The following is a 21,808-nucleotide window of genomic DNA, read 5'->3' as shown; positions in this document are numbered from 1 at the left end:
GGACTTCAAATTTAACAAATAATCCACAATGTCCTGAACATGAGCTAACATCAGTTGAATTCCTTTAGCTATTGACTAGATGGAAAACGCTTCCACTTGGTCAAATAGATAATCCTAGTAGATTATTTTTCTGGTTGCCTTTTGTTGCAAATGGGTTGACCAACAGGGTGCCTCATTCCCTGACCATGCTGCTCTTCAGAGACCTCTCATGGTCCTACTCAGATCATCCACCAACTAGTTCTGAGACTCCGGTAAGTGAGAAGCTGTGCACATCTTTTTTGAGGCAAAAAGTGCAAAGCTTCATTAATTCTCGACAAAGCTGGCTGGAGAAGGCTCCTCCTTGTTTGTTCACATTATACATTGCAGTGATATTGTTGGTAAGAACGTGTACTGCTGCTCCCCGATCTGATCCCAACAGGCTCAGCAGGAACTGAAAATAGCTCAAAACGCCAGTACGTTAATGTGAGAAGAAGCCTCTTGTTCCAACCACAAACCCTGAATCTTTTATGTCCCTAGATATGCTCCCCAACCTATTGTGACAGCATCAGTGACTACATGCCTGGTTGGCAGAAGATAGGCAAAGGGAACACCCTGACATCATTGCTATTTTCTGCCCACCATTGTAGAGAATCCAGTTATCTCGGGAGGTATACTCAGACAAGCTTGTCCAATGATTGCCAATTGAGTGATAGACCACCTCAACTATCATGCAGAGGACAAAGAGGTAATCTTGCATGCTGAACCATGTAAGTGCACGTGGCCATAACTTGAGGTACACACGGACCATGGTCGAAGCATGGGATTTGAGGTCCAGACAAAGATGAGCTATCTAGAATCACCTGTGTGGGACAAAGGCCCTCTAATATGTAGTCTAATGTACCCAATGTACTCAATTTTTTGAGCTGGAATCAACTTTGACTTTGCTTTGTTCAAAATCAACTCTAGCTGTCTGAAGAGGTGCAGTGTGATACGCACCTGACGAACTACTTGTTCAGATCTGTCCTTCACCAACCAATTGTCCAGGTACAGGAAGATATGAATTTCTTTCCCCTGGAGACACTGTACCACTGTCATGTATTTGTTAAAGAAGCATAGCACCAATGACAAGACAAAGAGGAGAACCGTATACCGATAATGTTGACTTCCTGTGGCTTAAAAGGATAGCCACCTAGAAGGTGGTGTCCTGGAGACTGAGGGCACCAAACCAGTCACTGTGATTCAAGGCCCAAAGTTACAATGCATCTGATGAATTTGTTGAGACCACAAAGAGCAAGAATAGGCCTCACCCCTCTCACGGATGTGGGGATCAGGAAGTACTGGGAGTCCCTTTCCCTGATGCTGCAGGGAGACCTCCTCTACAGCCCCCAATGAACACAGAGTCTGGACCTGCTGAAGGAGCAGTGACTCATGAGAGGAGTCCCAGAAAAGGGCCAGGATGGATGGATAGGTAGGAATTGAATGGCACAGTGCTTAGGACCAACTATCTGAGGTTATTCAGTCCCAATCACGGTGGATGTGGGGACAACCTGTCCCCATAGGGAAGGGAGAGTTAATGTGGCTGCTTGCCAGATGAAGGACGAGCTGGCTGGTTAAAGCCCACACCAAAAGGCCTTCTCTTATCAACTTCTGTTTTCTCTTGGAGAAGTTGTGTTGCCTTTAGGATAAGAAGGCTGTTTAAAATACTGCTGTGAGCATGGACGGAAGTGTTGTTTCAAATGATGTCTTTTTACTGATGGGGTATAAACTTCTAAGAATGTGACGTGGCCCTGGAATACTTAAAAGAAGGTAAGTCTCATCTGTCTTTTCTGAAACAAAGACCGCCTGCTAAATGTTAAGTCTTCTATTGTCTGTTGCACATGCAGAGCAATGTTTGAGTTCTAAAGCCAAGAAGTCCTCCTCATTGTCATAGTTGAGCCCATAACCCTAGATGAGGTGTTCGCCACAGAGAACACTGACTGCAGTGGTATTTTCCCCACAAAACAGCCCTCAGCCAGGAAAGACTTGAACTTCTCCCTGGCATCTTAAGGTAATTTATCTCTAAATTGAGACAGTGAATTCCAATTTACAAAGTCATATTCGACAAAAATGCCTGCTGATTAGCAATGAGCATCTGCACAGATGACAGAGTACACCTTGCTGCCCATTAAGTCAAACTTTTTAATCTCTTTTTCTTTAGGCATAGACATATCTGCCTGATAAATCTGCTCCCTAGTCACAGTCACCACAAGGAAATTGGGAGCTGCGTGAGAGTAGAAACGCTCAAAATCTTTCATGGGGATGTAGTAACATTTGTCAGTATGTTTCGGTGTAGGTGGCACAGATACTGGCATGTGCCACAGGGACTTTGCTGGTTCCAAGAGTCTCATTTTCCAGGAAGGCTAACTTTCCCACGGCTGAAGGCTGCAGAATGTTCAGCAATTTATGGGTGCACTCTTGAATAAGATCAGCTTGGATACACAAAACTGCCAACATATCCTTAGAAGGTCCTGATAAACATTAGTCTTCCAGAATCAGGAAGGATGAGTCCGGGACTATGAAGTCATCTGGCAAGGAGGATGACAGAGGTGGTGGAACAAGAACCGCATCCTGAAGCAAAAGTTGTTCCTCTTACAACGTTGGAAATTCAGCAAGGGCAATATCAGCTTGAACCCACTGTCTTGAACTACTCAAGATAGTTAAGTCCAAAGCAGACTGTGAAGAGTTACAAAGGGATCTCACAAAACTGGATGACTGGGCAACAAAATGGCACATGAAATTCAATGCTGATAAATACAAAATAATGCACATTGGAAAACATAATCCCAACTATACATATAAAATGATGGAGTCTAAATTAGCTGTTACCATTCAAGAAAGATCTTAGGAGTAACTTTAGATAGTTCTCTGAAAACATCCACTAAATGTGCAGCAGAGTCAAAAAAACGAACAGAATATTGGGGATCATTAAGAAAAAAGATAGCTAAGAAGACAGAAAATATCATATTGCCTCTATATAAATCCATGATACGCCCACATCTTAAATACTGCGTGCAGATGTGGTTGCCCCATCTCAAAAAAAGATATATTGGAATTGGAAAAGGTTCAGAAAAGGGCAACACAAATGATTAGGGATAGGGAATGGCTTCCGTATGAGGAGAGATTAATAAGACTGGGACTTTTCAGCTTGGAAAAGAGACGACTATGGGGGGATATGATAGAGGTCTATAAAATCATAACTAGCGTGGAGAAAGTAAATAAGGAAGTGTTATTTACTCCTTCTCATAACACAAGAACTAGGGGTCACTAAGTGAAATTAATAGGCAGCAGGTTTAAAACAAACACAAGGAAGTATTTCTTCACACAACACACTGTCAACCTATGGAACTCTTTGCCGGAGGATGTGAAGGCCAAGACTATATCAGGGTTCAAAAAAAAAAACTAGATAAAATCATGAAGGATAGGTCCATCAATGGCTATTACCCAGGATGGGTAGGGATGGTATCCCTAGCTTCTCTTTGCCAGAAGCTGGGAATGGTCAAAAGGGGATGGATCACTTGATGATTTACTGTTCTGTTCTTTCCCTCTGAAACACCTGGCATTGGCCACTGTTGGAAGACAGGATACTGAGCTAGATGGATCTTTGGTCTGACCCGATATGACCATTCTTATGGAGGCAGAAGGTGAAGGACCAGACGATTTAGTGACCTCAGTCTAGAACAGCAGTTCTCAACCAGGGAACCACGGCTCCCTGGGGGTCCCGGAGCCCTTTAAGGGGACCGAGGGTCCCCACAGCCAAAACCCAAAGCCCAAGCCCCAGCGCCCCACAGGGGGCTGAGGCCCCAAACACTGGCGTCCCCAGTGGGGCTGAAGCCAGGAGCCACAGAGCTGAAACTCAGATCCCTGGCACCACTCACAGGACTAAAGCCAAGAGTGGCGGGGCGGAATCTCGGAGCCCCGAGCGTTGGTGCTCCCCGTGGTGCAGAAGCCCTGAGCCCACGGGCAGAGTTGGGGTATGGAGGGCATTTTCCCCTAAAACTGCAGATCAAGAGCAGGGCATTCCCAGGGCAGCTCCATCCTCCCCCACTCAATCTCTTTCTCTCCCTGCCCCCTGGCCAAGTCGGAGACGGGAAGCCGGAGTCGGCCAGTGCGAGGCTGCTGCTGATCTGGCTGGTCCCAGGGAGCAAGCAGCCACAGTGTTCCCTCATCTTCTGCTGCTGCTGGTGCCTGGGGTTGCTCCTCAGCTCCCAGCCCTCTTTGCTCCCACAGAGGCAGCCAATAAGAGCTGCCCAGGTGGGGGGACCCGGCTTTGTGGCTGGCAGAGCCCACTGGGAACCGGGACCACAGGGGACCCATCCCAGCACACAGCCCCTAGGTCCTCTCTCCCTACCCCTGAGCTACCCCCCTACACTCACACAGCACCTAGACACCCCTCTCTGCACCCTGAGCTACCCTCCGCCATCTGCACACAGCCTCTAGCTACCCCCTCCCTGCACCCTAAACGGTTTTCAAACTTTTTGAGCTGAGTCCCCTCTTTGAATTATAATTTTTGTTTGCCCAGCCCACCCCGACAGGCTGGGTGACCTGCTGAGGTGAGTCAGGGGGTGGAGGTGGCATTCCCTCCCTGGACCCCGCCATGTGAAGCTAGCTCGAGCCCCACTGGTCCCTGCCCCCCCGCAAAAACAGAAGTCAAACAACACCTATGCCCAAGGTACATGCCACAATGCCCCCCCCCCCCCGAGCCTCCCTGGGCCCTGGAGTTTTTATAGCATGTGGGGGAGGGGCTCAGAAAGAAAGATTGAGAACCCTTGGTCTAGAATACAACTGAGATCTTGAAAAACGTGCAGTGGTCCATGGATGCCAAGGCAGCCAATGTGGAAATGAGTGCTGTACCAGAGGCCAATAAGCACCAGGCCAATCTCTCTTATCTTCTGATCAATCTCTGTACCATTGACAGTCCTTCATAGGAGGTCTAGAGGATTTGCAAGACCAAATCCTGGAAGGAGACAAAGAAGCAACAGCTGATCCCAAGCTGGAGTATAAAGAGCATCCCAAATAGCCTACCGTTAACAGAGGGACCAAATCTGCTGGGGCTACCAAATGCCGCACCTCTGTTTGAGATCCAGTGATGCATCAAAGCAATACTGTAGCCAGCGCAGTCACTGACTAGCAACCCAAAGCTGTAGCAACAGCTGGTAGCCGAAAACGACTGATGCTGGAGTCACAACAGGTACCAAGGAGAAGGTTGGTACTGGATCAGGAATCAGTCCTGCAGATGTTGAGATCCTGGTTAGTGAAGTTGTGGGCACTGAAGATGGTATTAGTACTGAAGAGGGATGTCTCAGTGCCAACGATGGGACTAGGTTCACCTCTCTAGCAAGTCTCCCTGAGGCAACCACCCAGGGTACGTCAGGAGTACCATTCCAGAAGAGGATTCCTGAATCAGTGAAGTGTCTGAGATGGAAAGACAAAGTAAGTCAGCTGCTGCCTGGTACGCCAACAGGTTTGAGACTGTCGGTGCTGAAAGTGACATTGGTACTGGACTCAAAGACCATTCAGCAGACAGCACAGGAGTTGATAATACGGTGCAGATCTGGTTTTGCCTCAGTACTGGAGACCAGGCAGACAATGCTGCTCTACATGAGGCACCAGGTGAAAGATGGCAGTGTCCCATGCTTCTCCTGAGGAAGAGGAGGAAGAGTCTCTTTGAGCCCTAGAATGGGTACAACTAGTGTTATGAGTTTTCGTTCTTGAGGGATCAGAGCAAGGGGACCACTCTCTTCTTTTCCAAGGAGAAGAATCTGAATCTGGCAGACTATTTGAGGCACACACCAGCTATGGAGACTGATGGGCCTGGCAATCCACAGAAGGTCCTGACGGCAAAACTGGCTTCACAGTAAAATAATGAGGTGTTATTTTAAATGCAAGCTCTGTGTGATCTGATTTTCTTTATGGAGCAACAAATGGAGCACTTTTCTTTATATGCCCCTCTCCTACACACAACCACCACCATGCTGGCTCTTTGGAATAGCCACCCCACACAAAGGACAGTGCTTAAACCCTGGAGAGGGCTTAGCAAAAAAACCCTACAATAAACAGGATAATTCCTAAAGTAAATACTAGCCACTAACTACAAGCGTAGTGCTAACTATTTACAGACAATTTCATTGTTGTCTCTCAGAAACTGTGAGGTAAATATCAACTGCAAGGGGGTTGGGTAGGAGCCACCCTAATATATTCCTGGGAGGGGCTACGAGGGCCAGAGCCAAACCCCTATGGGTACTGCTAAGCAAAGGTCTCTAGCTTGAATGAGCTGGGTGCACACACAGCAGAGCGGAATACACATCTGCAACCACTTGAAGAGGAACTATTTCTGTCCCCAGCAGCCTTGGGATAGGAGGGACGTAAGAAGACGGCTTAGGGTCATATGCCCCTCCCTTTCACTAAGCAGAGATGTGAATTCAGCCAACATGTAAAACCAAACATAACTTCTACAAATCATCACCACACTATGTAGACTAAACAGTAGTCTCTTCTTAGGAAAGTCATTCACAATTTGGAAAATTGTGAATGAAGTGAATAGTTGTAGCTACATAGCTGTACTTCTATATCTGGTTCTAGTCAATCTAGTTTTTTTTAAAATTAAAATTTATGGGGGGAAAATCATAGTTGTATTACACTAGAGTCTAGAGATTTGCAAAGAATTAGTAAGGAAACACAAAATTCAAATCTATTATAATGATCACTCAACAAAACTGATAATTATGCAGACATTTATGATATAAAGAATACTCAGACTGAACACACAAACCTACCACCAGTTGAGAAACAAGATTTATGTTTGTCTCAATCTAGCCCTGAATTCACTCATTAGGGACTTCAGATAGCATGCATGATACAAGAGAGCAGAAAGCCAAAACAGGCCATTTTAAAAAAAAAAACGTTTAAAAGTTTGTTTCCTGTTTGTTATTCGCCATTCTAGCAAAAAAAGCCACCAGCATTTTTTTAAATTTAGCGAACAACCCTCAACAAAAAGCCAAAAAAAGGTAACTAAATCTGAATGCAAACAACAATGAATAAAGGGATAGATAGTAAAGTTGGTTAATAGACTAGCCTTCTACAGCTAGAAATATTGGTTCAAAGTGACAGTGGTCATGAGTATGAGTTTAGGGATACACATCTGCAACTAGCGCCTTCACACATTCTTCCAAGCCGTCCCTAATGCACGAACTGCTCTATTCATATCCATCTGCACACCTATTGCCCTTTCCAGCCTTCAAATCTTTACAACATACTTCCATTGTAATACCCAATGCAAATTGTCTAACATTAGTAGTTAGGGCAGGTAGCCTATTCACGATTCATTAACAGCTCTTGCCCATTTTATGTTTAAAAAAAAATTGAAGCCCCAGCATGAAGCCTGGTAAATAACAATCTCATTTTTTTCATCAGTAGACATCTTTGTGCCTCACATAAACAACAACAAAATTGCTAATCTCTAAGATTGAGAGGTGTAGAACTAATGTCCCAATTCAGCAAGATACTTAACCACCTGCCTAGCACTCCGAAGCACATGAAGTAGTGTCATACACTTTAATGACGTCTTAAACAACAGAGGCATTATAGGTAAGGACTGAGATGCACTGGCAGAGCAGCATGAGGATTTTTCACTGCACCAGCATTAAGCTCTACCAAGTGCCACTAGTCCAGCACTTTCATGGAATTCCAAAGCCACACGCTTTGTAAAATTTTATTGTCGTTACTGCCCTTTAAAATCACAGACTTACATAACATGAAGTGTAAAAACACTTCGCAAATTTAAGATAACCCCTATCATTTTACAGCATAAATAAGTGGTAAAATATTCTTACATCCTCTTTGAAGTTTCATATTTTTGGCTTCTTCTTTATTCAGTCCTAATAATATCAACACTGGATGAAGTGGCCTGGAGCATCTGCCATATTTTTCCAATAATTCAAAAACAAGCTGTGCTTTCCTCCACCCAGGACATACGATTAATGCTATTGGCTGTAAACACACACAACAAAAGACATCAGTTCACACAATTTCCGAGTTTAGGACTAGAAAAGTTTAGAACGCTAGAGGATAGAAGATCAGTAGTAAGTCTTGTAAGGCAGGAATAAAATTTGCAATATGAGTGATTTTACTAAAATTGTAAATTAAGCTGTTCAGTACAGTAGGTTCTCTCAAATTGTTACGTGCAAATAGTGTAGGTCCCAGAGGGATGGAGGATTAGAGGAAAGGCTAACTAGAGCAGAACAGGAAGCACAATTCCACAGAATAAGCAACAAGCAATAGATATGCATGATCAAGTCATGGCTACTTGACTACTGTACTATACACATTATAGCTCAGGTTTTCAAATGAGCCAAAATGCATCCTTCATTTCTACAAACACAAACTTCTGTGCAAACAAACACTTAAGAAATGCTATCCCCTGCACATGTAGATAATATTTAGATATTTTAAAAAAACCCTTATGCCCCACATGCATGCAGGTGATAGTGCTTGAATTGTGTGTGCATGTTTCCATGTACCCAACTTTTTGGAAGTTTGGCCCTAAATGACCAATCGCCATGCAAAATCAGGAACTCAGTTTTTAGTGATTAGTGAATGTGGGACAGATCTTCCAACTGGTTGACTTGCTAAGCTATTCTGCTAACACCTAGCCTTGGTCGGCCAAAGATGTGTCCAGAGCCCAAGAATAGTGGGCTCAGGGCAAGGGCTTTGCTCCACATACAGGTCCATACTGACGTGGCAATAATGCGGGTAATTCAGATCCTGGCTTCTGTGCTTCAAAGAGCCAAATAATGTACATACTTTTTGAAAGGCTTAATTCAGGACATACAAAACTCAACAACTCCAGAGAACTTCTACTGTAGCACTGTAAGCTTCAGATCCAGAGGTTCTGCCACCCATCTAATCATATCTTGAACAGTCAAAGTCCTCATGTGAAAAGGTAGAAGACAACCCCACATTAGCACCAGGCAAGGAGAAAGAGGAGATCCCAGGTGGTCCTCACTCCCCTTTATTCCCTGTGATATTTTTACATAGATTTCCTATCTGATGAAAAGAGTGATGGAGGACGAACCCCCTCTTGTGAGGGTCCACAACCACACAGTTCATTCAGAAAGTCACTCCCTCTGAAGTCTTCATAGAAAACCTCCATACAGAAGAGCTACCCACAGATGGTTTGTTTTTATCTCTTCCCCATCTGCATTTTACATATAATGTATGTAATTCCTAAACAGTGAGTACCAGTCCAAGTGAGGCTCCATAACAGTGTCTCCACTTCTGCCACCATTACAAAGTTTGGCCCTTCATATTAATGAAGTGGCATAACAGAAATAAATCTTTTCTTCTGCACAGTCACAATACATCTCAGAGAATCAACATTACCTATCTAAATACTGCAATGCAGAACTTTTCAGTAATCATAAAAACCTTTCTTGAAGGATCCCAAAGTGCTCTATACAAAATATCCAAAAGTACAGACAGACAGCATTTATAATCTATAATCTGAAATTCAGATACCTTTAGAGTGAAATCTAGGAGCATTTAACAGCATACAGCAACAGTTACACAACAGGTAAGCACAGGGAAAGAAAGAAGTTACTTACTTTGTGCAGTAACTGGAAATCTTTGAGAGGTATTCCCTATGGATGCGTCACTTTAGGTGCACATAACCAAAGGTGCATGGAGCGCATGCAAACCTGATATGGAGCATCCACAGGGACACTACTTCAAAGAAGAATATCTGATCCAATGAAACTGCAGGGGAAATTTAGATACTTAAAATATTTTATCCAACTAGGAGTACCACCAGGATATTAGGGTTATCCCCTTTTTACTTAATATGAATGAAATATAAAGAAACATTTTATAAAAGTTGTTAATGAGCTGGATAGAGACACAATCTTGTTTAATCTCCCTCAGAGATGTGTCTAGAACAGTTACATAGATGTAATCTACCAATTTTTGGAAAATAAAGAGTTTGAGGCATATTTCAACTGCCTTTGCATTACAAATTATTCCTGAGTTGCCTAGGTTTTACACTCCTAATGTGAGCATATTTTCAAATGAAACTGTGAAGTCACACTTAAAATTAGAAAAAAATGGCACTGTCTTGTAAAATAAACATTTTTTGTTTTACTTACTCCATTCCTAGTTGGCAGAGACTTGTAGCAGCTCCCTGATTGTAAAAATGTAAGAATGGGTGGAATATACAAAAAAGGATCATTTCCATGATGAGAAATGACAACTGAATCACATCCACGAGCTATTGGTGGCCAACAGTAAGATTCTGTGAGATTAGGACCTAGAAATTTATTCCGGAGAAGCTCCTACAATAAATAAATAAATAAATAAAAATGAAAAGTGTTATGTCAAAAAAGTTTGGGGCATTTAAGTGCTTAATTTTGAATGTATTCTTAAAAAAAAGATGTAAAGATCTGAAATATCTAAAAGGAAGAAACAAATGCAACATATATTTTTCTTAGGTCAACATATTTAACTTTTGTGGTGAAAGCTTGTTTCACTGTATTTTACCTCCACTTTTGGATCACTTATTGCCCCCAAAGGAGGATCCTTCAATCATGATTTCTTAGACCCACATATACAGTAACTATAATGTACCTAAAATGTCAAGCAAACAGATTACACGATGGAATGACTAACATTTCTCTTCTAAACATGAGAAGGTATATGTACAATCTAGAAGTGCTTCAGAATGTCCAAAAACATTACTTGCACTTGCTTTAAATGGCCTAAGGCCTGTTCAAAAGTATTACTAAATCACTTTCATACCAATTTTTAAATGTAATTATGCTTTCTAAATTTAAGTCTCAATGGGGCTGATTTGAAAAACAAGCTACTCGCCCTATGCAGTAACTGAGGTTCTTTGAGATGTGTCCCCCATGGGTGCTCCACTTGTGGGTGCAGTAATGCCCCCTGCACTTGGGATCAGAAATCTTCATCAGCAGTGCCTGTTGGACCACATATGTGCACCACCCTGCTCTCACGCTATGAGCTGAACATATGTATAGCACTGTGCAACCCAACTGCCCTCAATTCCTTCTCTGCTGCAGAGCGTACATTTTCTGCTCCAAAGCAGAGGGGAGGAGGGCGGGTAGTGGAACACTCATGGGGACACACATCTCAAAGAACCTCAGCTACTGCACAGGACAAGTAACCCTCTCTTCTTCTTCTTCAAGTGATGTCCCTACAGGTGCTCCACTTGTAGGTGACTAGAAAGCAGTGCCCCAATTAGAAGGCTAAGGCTTCAGAGTAACATTTACTGCTGATGACAGGACAGTATGTCCTAGGAGAGTGTCTGCTATGGTATCATGCATAATACTGTAGGGATGTGCAAAAGTGTCTGTTGATGCGCATGTGGCAGCTTTGCAAATGTCAGCAAAGGAGACATTCTTGAGAAAAGCTATCGAGGGGGATTGTGAATGTGTGGAATGTACTCTAATTGCAGGAGGAGGCTATTGTGGAGTTCGTAATCTGAATGTCTACATTGCAGGATCCACTTGGAAGGGCGTTGTTTAGAGATAGATGTGCCTCTGGATCTTTTGGTGGTTGAGAGGAATAATCGTGGTGATTTTCAGAAAGGTTTAGTCCTGTCTAAGTAGAATGCTAGTGCTCGTTTCAGGTCTAGGGTGTGTAGTGTTGGTTACTGTGAGGCTTTAGGAAGAAGCAAGAAAGGTGCATTGGTTGATTGAGATGGAAAGATGATGGAATCTTGGGTAAAAATCTTGGATATGGGCATGAAAAATGGTTACTCACCTTCTCGTAACTGTTGTTCTTCAATATGTGTTGCTCATGTCCATTCCAAACCCACCCGCCTTCCCCTCTGTCGGACTAAGCAACAAGAAGGAACTGAGGAGGCAGTGGGTCGGCAGGGACCTATATTGACAGCAGTTTTGCAGTGCCATAGCTCCTGAAGCTTGCTTGTGTCAGTCTCCAGACCTGACACAGTGCCGAGGGCTGTAGGTCTGCTTGGTTAGGGTCTTTAGACCATTTCTTCATTCCAGTACAGGAAGTACTTGGACAGGCCCTGGATCTATGTCCCCTATCAGAGGATGTTGAGGCAACTGACCTTGCAGAGGATAGTGTTCTTGCAGACTGTGCCTCAGAGAGTGAGGAGGAAGCCCGTTTCTTCTCTTCAAGAGAAGCAGGGAATGAGGATAGGCAGACGACCTGGCAGAGCATGAGGGCCTCACAGGAGGGGAGTCTGGGCCCAGGTCCAATGCAGGTCACAGTGATTTCTCCATGAGGAGAAATTTTAACCAAATGTCCCAGTCTTTTCTGGCTCTGACTGTTACGCCATGGCACCGGGACACTTTTGTGGGACGTGTCCCTCTCCCAGGCAGCAAATACACTGTGGGTTGCTGTCCATTACCAAGAAAGCGGCCCCAGAGGGGCATACCTCTTAAACCCTGGGGATCCGGGCATAAGGGTGAGGGGAAAAAGCTTCCTGGTCTACTCTATTGAAATTGCTGTAAAGGTAAACTAAAAACAAAAAAAAATGTTTTTTTTAGATTGAAGAAAGGAGTATTAGTACTAACTACACTACAACTAACAGGTAAGGCACTAGCTATTGAGAGAACAGGAGAAGCAGGCTTTGCTGTGGATTCCACCCCAGACCAAAGGTGGCAGAGAAGGAACTGAGGGCGGTCGGACCGTACAGTGCTATATATACACATCGTGCTCACAGCACAAGAGAGGGAGGTGCGCATGTGTGGTCTGACGGGCACTGCTGATGAAGATATTCAATCCCAGGCGCTGCCACACCTGCAAGAGTAGCCACCATAGGGACATTATTTAAAGAACCACTGCTGAGGAACCATTCTGAGGCCAGCGACCATCAATGAGATCCTTTTGAATAAATAAGCCAAAGTAAAATCAGTGAGGAGACTGACCCACTATGAAAAATTCAACCAGCTCCATATACTTCTCTTGGATATAGTTGGTGTTGAATGAAATAATAAACTGGGTGTATTTAAAAGCTTTTGTGCACTTCACAAAAAAAACAAACTGACCCTTACCATCCAGTCATTGAAGGATTTGTTGAGATAATATGCTCAATAATGGGATCTGAATCGCACCTGAACACATTTAAAAATTACCCTAAAGTTATCAGTGGATGAAGTGAAAATGGAAGCCATGTAATGAAGGATCTCTGTGTTAAAAGTAGTAGCTAGGCACTAAGATAATAAAAGATTCCATCCTCTCCCACTCTAAATTCTGAGAAGACGACACTACTGTCATCAGCACCTTCCCTGTCCATCCCCTGCTTATTGCTGGCTTTGGCCCCCAAAACAGTTCCCCAGGAATCTGGCTCTCCATGTTAAGCACAGGGAATTAAGCATAAATGCATTCCCCTCTATGCCTCTTGGATGAAACACATATAGGCAAATACCCTTTTCCAAAACAGAGGTTCCCAAAAGAGGCTGGGAGGGTCTGCCAGTTCATTGTTGGAGCAATTCTCCATTTCTTCCATCTGTATCATAAAATAAGCAATCTCCTAGCTCCTGCCTTCACCAAGAAATAGAGGCGGGGGCTGGAAATTTGAGAACTGAGTCTGAAAGTAGTATTTTTTTTAAATGAATACACTTGCCGTTCACTCCTGCCCCACTTTAAAAAATTTGAGTCCTTTAATATTTGAGGAGTGTGCTGGGGCATCAGAACTATCCTTTAATATATTCAGTGTATCATACAATAAATGTTAATATTACCTTTTTCAGATCTACCAAAAGTGGTGTTGTTTCAAGAGTTGAACGTGGCTCTATTTTGTTGCTGAGAACAATAGGAGGTTGTTCTGTATTGATCTTTTGAAACTCCTGAAAGTACACACATCATTTAGAAAACACTAACAAAAACATGTGTAATAAAAAGTATGTAATAAAAAGTTTTTATTTCATATGCTATCCCACAAAAGTGGCCAAAGAGTACATTTTATTTAGATTTTACATTTTTAGGAAAGGAATTACAAGTAAGAAAGGCTATTCGCCAGTTTAAGTGCTTCTGCATATTCCCACTAGTATAGCTCAAAGAAAGTGGGACTCTACATACTTTTTTCAGTCTTAAATGTTCAGCTGAATAGTTGCATGATCCCATTAGGCACTGCATTTCTAGATGGATTCAAAACTGAGAGATTATAGTGGCATGCATAATGAAAATGGGAATGTGCAGAGGCAATTTTTGAAAATCCTATTTATTTTAATAATTTGCCAAAAATCTGCACACCTTTTCTTAAGCATGTAGACTCAGTGCGTTTGCATGGTTGTTCTTGTTAGATTATGAACTAAAAAAACCCAAACCTGTCAACATATTAAAAATCTGGGCTAACCAACAAAGTCTCCTTGTTTGTTTTCCCAAAGGAGGAAGAAATCATTTGTTAACTGGAAACATCTCATTTTCCTCTCCCACCCACTACACAGACTCTGGCTGCTCTTAGTTACTGTTTACAGGAATAAGAACTTCTGGGCACAAATCTGAGAGCAGTTAATGGACAGCCCCCATGTTGTCCATTCAAATAAAATTTTCACTATTAGCCAAGGGGTCTGTACTTTTAAAAATATTTTATTCAAGACGACATTCTGGGGTACAGATGAACTTGCTCTCCCACTTTGAAATGGGATTTACAAGAACTTTGATACAAAGGTTTTACCATATAGTCTTCCTGTAAGCAACAGTGTATTCTTTGCTGAAACTTCCTAAAGTAACAATCCTTAGTCATTAAAAGTTGATATTCAAATAGAAAACTCTAAAAATTCAGTATATTTTAGAATGATGAACTAAGATTAATTTTTAAGACAAACTTTTTCCAAAAATTATGCTATTTGGAATATATGTGAAGTGTCTGCACATGTAATATTTTCAGATATAAAATAACCAAAAAGCATGTGTGAATTCCAGAAGTTGCTCTCATAAGTCTATCTGAATCACATCTACCTAGAGCAAATCTACACAATTATAAAGTATTATCACATTTCAATTACACAGAAAACAATACGAATGCCAAGATAAATGCTAACAATTCAGGTTCTGAATATAAGGACATGATGATACACATCTTGTCTAATGATAATGCCGCTGTTGTGTCCTATTAAATTTTTTATAAGAAAGTATTTAATATATTTTAAAATAGGACTCATTTGAAAACAAACAATGTACTATTACAAGGCCATAAAGAGCTTAGTAGTGAAGTGTATACAATAAAAATATGAAGTTAAGTTTTAGAAGTACCTGCTGCTCATAATGAACATCAGTTTTCAACGGATCAGGATTCAAAAACTGCAGGAGCCTGAAAAAGTGTACAATTATTAAATCCAACACTTATGAAACAGTGATGTCCTTTTCCAAACACCATCACAACCAGTTTTTAACTTCACTTAAAATTATATATACACATTAATATGCTGTGAAATATTTCAAATGTCTAGCATGTATGCAAAGACTTTAAATTCCCTTTAAAAAGCTGAAGAAATTCACAAGAAAACAGAAATTGTTGTTACTAATAAATCAAGACGTTCAGAATTTAATACTTGCCTTTGACCTATAACAATCAGTTAAGGGAACCACCACTCAAATCTCAATAGCTAATTTCTGAAGATACAGAAAACTAAATCCAACTTAATCCAAGAAAAAGGGGGTCTGAAATTTCAAAAAGGGAAACAACCGACCGAGTCTGGCTTCAACTGCCAAATTCACTCACTTAGCAAGTGCATGAAAAGAAAGCTACGTATTTAAAAGGAAAAAGGAATAAGGGGGAAAATATACTTCACGGAGCCATTTTTTGCATTCTGTCTAAATTTTGCATTTATCTCCTTTAGTTGTTTTCTAATTATGTTTTCATTTAATGCACTAGAATAAAAGTTATGGCATGAATTTAGAGAGATACAAAAACAGTTACAAAAGACTTAAAATTCATCTAACATAGAAGAGACATGCCAATACTTACACTTAGTTCATATTTGACTACCTAAACTGTATCCAATTCTCTGTTTAAATGTAACCACTAGTTTTACTCCAAATATGAACCACCACCATCAACAAATCCCCCCAAAAGCTAAGTTCTCTTTTAATGGCCTCAAAAAATTGGCTGAAAACACTTTGGGATTTTGTATTATTGTTACATACAAAAACTGTAAACACAAAAAACCACACAATAATACCTGAACCATACCTGTTTACCTGCACAGTAGGCTGCACAGAAATATTTATATTTTCTTTAAAAGACAAACCCACAGTTGCTCTGACAGTCTAACAAAAGAAGACAAAAATAGATAAATACACTGTCACTGCCCTGAGAAGCATTTTAGAAAATCATTATTCCATGTGAAATATTACACATGATAAAATTTGTTTTGTTTCTCATGCAAGACCACCACCACTTCCAGCTAAAAAAACAAAAGCTGCAATTCACCAATAACGGCCAGAGTAAGACAAGACTAAGTTAATTTCACATTTTTGAAAAAACAGAACAGAACAAAAAATAGATAAAAGGCAACAGAAATAGATAATTTTTGTTTCAGAATTGAGAGAAAATGCAAACAGATTAATAATTCATGCCAACATTATCAGAACACTGAAGATATTTTAAAAAATTAGACATTCAGACTATTGCAGATAAAAAGGCTTAAACACTAAATAAATCCAGAAATTAATCAGTTACCATACCAACACCAACCTTACAAGGACATACTCACCCAAAATATAGGCTGCTTCACAAAATGGGATGCCTGTCCTCAAATCCCCTGAGTATTTTTGTGGCTTTAAAATCAAATTCTCCTATTTTTTTTAAAGTATTTTCCCATGATACTGTGTGAAAGATCCACACAAAAGAACAAGGGAAACAGACTGACTATATCAGGGGTCTCAAACACGCGACCCGCGGGGCTATTTTCTGTGCCCCCCCCCCCAGCACTTACCTAGAGCAGCTCTGGCCTGGCATACACCGGGGGCAAGGCAGGTTCCCTGCCTGCCTGTCCTGCCCCCGCGCCGCTTTGGGAAGCGGCCGAAACCTGGGGGTGGGAGGGCATAGGGGTCTGTTTGTTGCCCTTGCTTCCAGGCACCACCCCCATAGCTCCCATTGGCCGCGGGGAACGGGGAACCATTGCCAATGGGAGCTTCGGGGGTGGTACCTGGAGGAGCGGCCAGGGCAACACGCACAGCCCTCTGCCCCCACTCCCCCAGGTTTCGGCTGCTTCCCGGAGCGGCGTGAGGGCAGGGCAGGCAGGCAGGCAGGCAGCCTGCCCTGCCCCCCGTGGGCGCCATGCTGAAGCCCATCCCCCGAACCCCTCCTGCAGCCGAACCCCCTGCCTTGAGCCCCCTGCCGCACCCTGCGATCCGACCCCCTGCCGCACCCCTCACCCACCCCACACCTCAACTCCCTGCCCTGAGCCCCTGCCACACCCTGCACACCTCCTGCACCTCAACTCCCTGCCCTGAGCCCCTGCCACACCCCGCACACCACCTGTATCCCCTAGGGGCAGGGAGGGGGCAGAGTTGGGGTGGGGATTTCAGGGAAAGGGTTGGAATGGGGGCAGGGATGGGGTGGGAAGAGGCAGGGCCTCATGGAAGGGCTGGAATGGGGGTGGGGCTGGGGGGGGTTTCAGTGATGCAGCCCTTGGGCCGATGTACTAGTCCTCATGTGGCCCTCATGGTCATTTGAATTTGAGACCCCTGGACTATATAAAGAAACAGTGAAACTGACTACGCATGAAGTGTTGTAATATGCTACCTGGCGAGGTAGCAAGTAAAAGTTTTTCTGACAGAAATAAAATTAGTGTCCTTTTAACTCTGTTCCTTACCCCTGACTGCCATTTCACATCAAATTTTCACATGTGAGCTACAACTTCATGGCTGCAAATGCAACAGAGAAACAGACTGTATGTGTACATACAAATAGAAGTTCAAGTGACAGAGTCTATGAGCCTAGAGACCCCCTCTCTTGACAAGTGTGTATCAGCTGAAGATTCAAGGAGCAAGCCCTCCAAGAAGTCTGATTTGGGAAAAATTTGAATGTTGGTTTGAGATACAATTATTCAAGCTACTGCTAAATATTAATGTATTAGGTGCTGTACTCTTCACTGTGTTACATTAATGAAAATATTGAACGATTTGTATAATGGAATGGAGAAATATGCTTATAAAATTTGCAGATGACACCAAGCTGCAAGAGGATGCAAACACTTTGGAGGATAGGATCAGAATTCAAAACAAACTTAAATTGGAGAAAGGCTCTGAATTCAATAAGAGAAAATTCAATAAAGACAAGTACAAAGTACTTCATTTAAGAAGGAAAAATCAAATGCATAATTATAAAATGGGAAATAACTGGTTAGGTAGTAGTACTACTGAAAAGGATCTAGATGTTACAGTAGATCACAAATTGAATATGAGTCAACAATGTGAGGCAGCTGCGAAAAAGGCTAATATTCTGGGGGGTATTAACAAGAGTCATATGTAAGATCAGGGAGGTAACTGTCCTGCTCTACTCAGCACTGGTGAGGCTTCAGCTGGAAAACAGTGTATAATTCTGGGTGCCACACTTTATGAAAGCTATGGACAAATTGGAGAGTCCAGAGGAAAGCAACAAAAAGTAAAAGGTTTAGAATACCTGACCTATAAGGAAATGTTAAGAATACTAGGCATGTTTACTCTTGAGAAAAGACGACTGAGAAGGGCCTGATGACTATCTTCAGATATGTTAAGGGAAGCTACAAAGGGGACAGTGATCATTTGTTCTCCATGCCCACTGAAGATAGGAGAAGTAGTAATCGGTTCAATCTGCAGCAAAGGAGATTTAGGTTAAATAGTAGGAAAAAATTTCTAATTAACTAGAGCAGTAGTTAAGCTCTGGAAAAGGCTTCCAAGGGAGGTTGTGGAATCCCCATCATTGGAGGCATTTTAAAAACAGGTTGGACTAACACCTGTCAGGGATGGTCTCAGTTTACTTGGTGCTGTCAACAGAGCAAGAGACTGGACATGATGACTACTCGAGGTCCTTTACAGACTTACATTTCTATGATTTTATGTAATTTATCTGGCACAGTTTTAATTTAGTACTAATATAAGCAACTGCAGAGGAAATAAATGAACTTTACATTAAAGAGTACTTCTGAACATCAACACATTTTATGCAAGTTTTAATTTCAAGTCATGTTCGAAAGATGGTATGCAATACTTACAGACTCAGTTTTTCCATTAAGAGCAGGTGCAGCAATTTTTCTGCATGTCTTTTCAAGAAAAGAATTAGAAGGATCATCACCTAGAGGATGCGTATGATTATACTTTACAACCACAACTGTAGCTACTATAATAGTTCTCAAAAATGTACTTTTGTTTTTATTATTAAATATCACCATATGTATATGAAACCATACATGGTCTATAACAGAGCTATAAAGCTATAAAGAAACTTAGAAAAAAGAACAAAAAGTTTCCTAAATAACTGTATAAAATCTTAAGACATTTAGCTACTTTTATGAAGAGCGGGCATACTTCTAAAGCTTGTATAGTATCCACAGAGCAGTGCATGCACTTAAAAATTTGGGTCACTATGTCTGCACTGCAATTAAAAACCTGAGGCTGGCCCATGCCAGATTACTTGGGCTCACTGGGCTCAAGCTAAGGGGCTGTTTAATTGCCGTGTAGACATCCGGGCTTGGGCTGCAGCCCAAGCTTTAGGGCCCTCCTACCTCACAGAGTCCTACAGCTTGGGCTCCATTCCAAGCCCAAATCTCTTTGTCGCAATTAAACTGCCCCCTAGCCTGAGCCCCATGAGCCCAAGTCAGCTGGCATGGGCCAGCTGCAGGTTTTTAATTGTAGTGTAGACATACCCTAGAGCATGGATCAGCAACCTTTGGCACACAGCTCCGAGACATTTTGTTTACGTTGACCATCTGCAGGCATGGCCCCCTGCAACTCCCAGTGGCTGCAGTTCGCCATTCCCAGCCAATGGGAGTTGCGGGAGGCAGCAGCCAGCACGTCCCTGCAGCCTGCACCACTTCCCACAGCACCCATTGGCCAGGAACAGCGAACAGCAGCCACTGTGAGCTGCAGGGGGCCTTGCCCGAAGACGGTCAATGTAAACAAAACATCTTATGGCCTGCCAGAGGATTACTCTGATGGACCACGTGCCGAAGGTTGCCAACCCCTGCTCTCGAGGGTCTGATATTTACAAAGCTGATCTCCCACAGCTCCCCTTTACTTAAACTGGCAATAGTAGAAGCAGAAATCAACATTGCAACTGTGAATAAGAGATGAGGTAAGACATAAAAATGGCCATACTGGATCAGACCAATGGTACATCTAAGCCCAGATGCTTTAGAGGAAATGGAGAACAAGGCAATTTATCGATGCATCCCCTGTCATCCAGTCCCAGTTTCTGGCACCAATAGGCCATGAAGGGCCTTTAAAGTGAAGACAAGAAGGTTCACGCAAAAAGCTGAGAGTGATGAAGAGTTGCAAGAAACAGAAGCACAGGACAGAATTATAGAACAGTTTGATAGTTTCAGAAGAGCAGAGAGAAGAAAGAATGAACATATGATATAATTCAGCAAGGTCCCAGGATTTCTTCCTCCAAAGGCAATGAGTGGAACTAGTAACAAAGACAAGGGGAGAGACAGCAAAGGCTGGAAACTGGTAAGGCAGACAGAGAAACGGGACAGAAAGAAAAAGCTGGAGCTGGAAGAACAGGTAGTGTTGAAGATAGTTATCCAAGGATATTTTGTTATGTAAACTTTGTGTATTATCAAGCTTGCACATTATTTTAAGCAGATGGCCCTGCACGTATTTCATATAACATTCTATTACTTGTGCTCCTGAAAATTCTACAGTGTCTTTGGACTGTAGACATATATAGCCTATAAAGAGACTTGAACACCTCACATTATACTAGAAATACAAACTGCCTATTTCCTGATCTCAGGAACAAGATCCAGCAAACTTTTAAAACTAGAAGACTGCTACTATTTCACTAGAATTAACAAGGGGACTGAGACGTTGTGTTCAGATTAAAAGAGTGGCTTTTGGAATAGAAATTATGTCACCCAGTGCAACCAACACACAATTTATGTCAATATAGTATAGAGTTAACTCCTTTTTTTGGAAACTATACTGGGCTTCAGAAGGAGTAAGTATACATTGTACTCACCTGTTGCAAGATTACTGTGTACCTTCCCCTGCATTAACATTGGCCAAAGAGCAAGTGCAGGATTGATCACTTTCTCTGGAGAAGACTTCAGACTTAATGAGGACCATGGCTTTTGGCTTTTGGCAAAATTAACTGTGTTTTCTTTAGTCATCACATAATGAGCAAAGTTCTTTGCAACAAGATCATCATTAACACATACCTACAAAACAACACATTTCCTAAACGTGAAGTACAAAAAGGTAATCAATTGAAAATTCACAATCTATATTTGGAATATAGTTAAAGATTTGCATGCCACAGCATAGCAATGAAAATGAGCAAAAGTCTATTTGTGGACATTTTCAGCAGAATATCCTTTTAACAGCAAAACAAAAAGGGAAATTCACTTCTAGTAGTTAGCATGTTGGCACTGTGTTCTCCTCTGCAGTTCTACTCTGAAAAGTGACTTTGCAAAAATAACATTATGGGGTTCCATGCTTACTGTCACTCACTAAATTATGCAGCGAATGTGCTCAGTCAACATACAATGGTTTTCTTCTGTGAGCCCTGAAAGCTCATTGTGACTGGAAAGTCAACCTGATTTCTTTCCTTTTCATACATCATTAAGAGTAATGGCAGGCCAAATTATGTCTTCAGCTACAG

The 21,808-nt window shown here is 42.1% G+C and overlaps 1 protein-coding gene across 1 annotated transcript in view; it reads right to left on the bottom strand.

Moving 5' to 3' along the window:
* TDRD12 (tudor domain containing 12) overlaps nucleotides 1-21,808 on the bottom strand; it is a 119,960-nt gene that overhangs the window by 75,856 nt on the left and 22,296 nt on the right. Inside the window, exons 9-15 of the mRNA XM_073307859.1 lie at nucleotides 21,167-21,365; nucleotides 19,200-19,279; nucleotides 16,193-16,269; nucleotides 15,253-15,310; nucleotides 13,740-13,844; nucleotides 10,155-10,340; nucleotides 7,848-8,004 (exon numbers count right to left, since the gene is read on the bottom strand). Coding sequence (XP_073163960.1) covers nucleotides 7,848-8,004; nucleotides 10,155-10,340; nucleotides 13,740-13,844; nucleotides 15,253-15,310; nucleotides 16,193-16,269; nucleotides 19,200-19,279; nucleotides 21,167-21,365 — 862 coding nt within the window. The remainder of the gene's footprint in view (nucleotides 1-7,847; nucleotides 8,005-10,154; nucleotides 10,341-13,739; nucleotides 13,845-15,252; nucleotides 15,311-16,192; nucleotides 16,270-19,199; nucleotides 19,280-21,166; nucleotides 21,366-21,808) is intronic.

This window comes from Lepidochelys kempii, chromosome 12 (assembly GCF_965140265.1).
Source record: "Lepidochelys kempii isolate rLepKem1 chromosome 12, rLepKem1.hap2, whole genome shotgun sequence".
Lineage (NCBI taxonomy): Eukaryota > Metazoa > Chordata > Testudines > Cheloniidae > Lepidochelys > Lepidochelys kempii.
The sequence above is the reverse complement of the archived record's forward strand: the minus strand, read 5'-3'. Positions and strand labels throughout refer to the sequence as shown.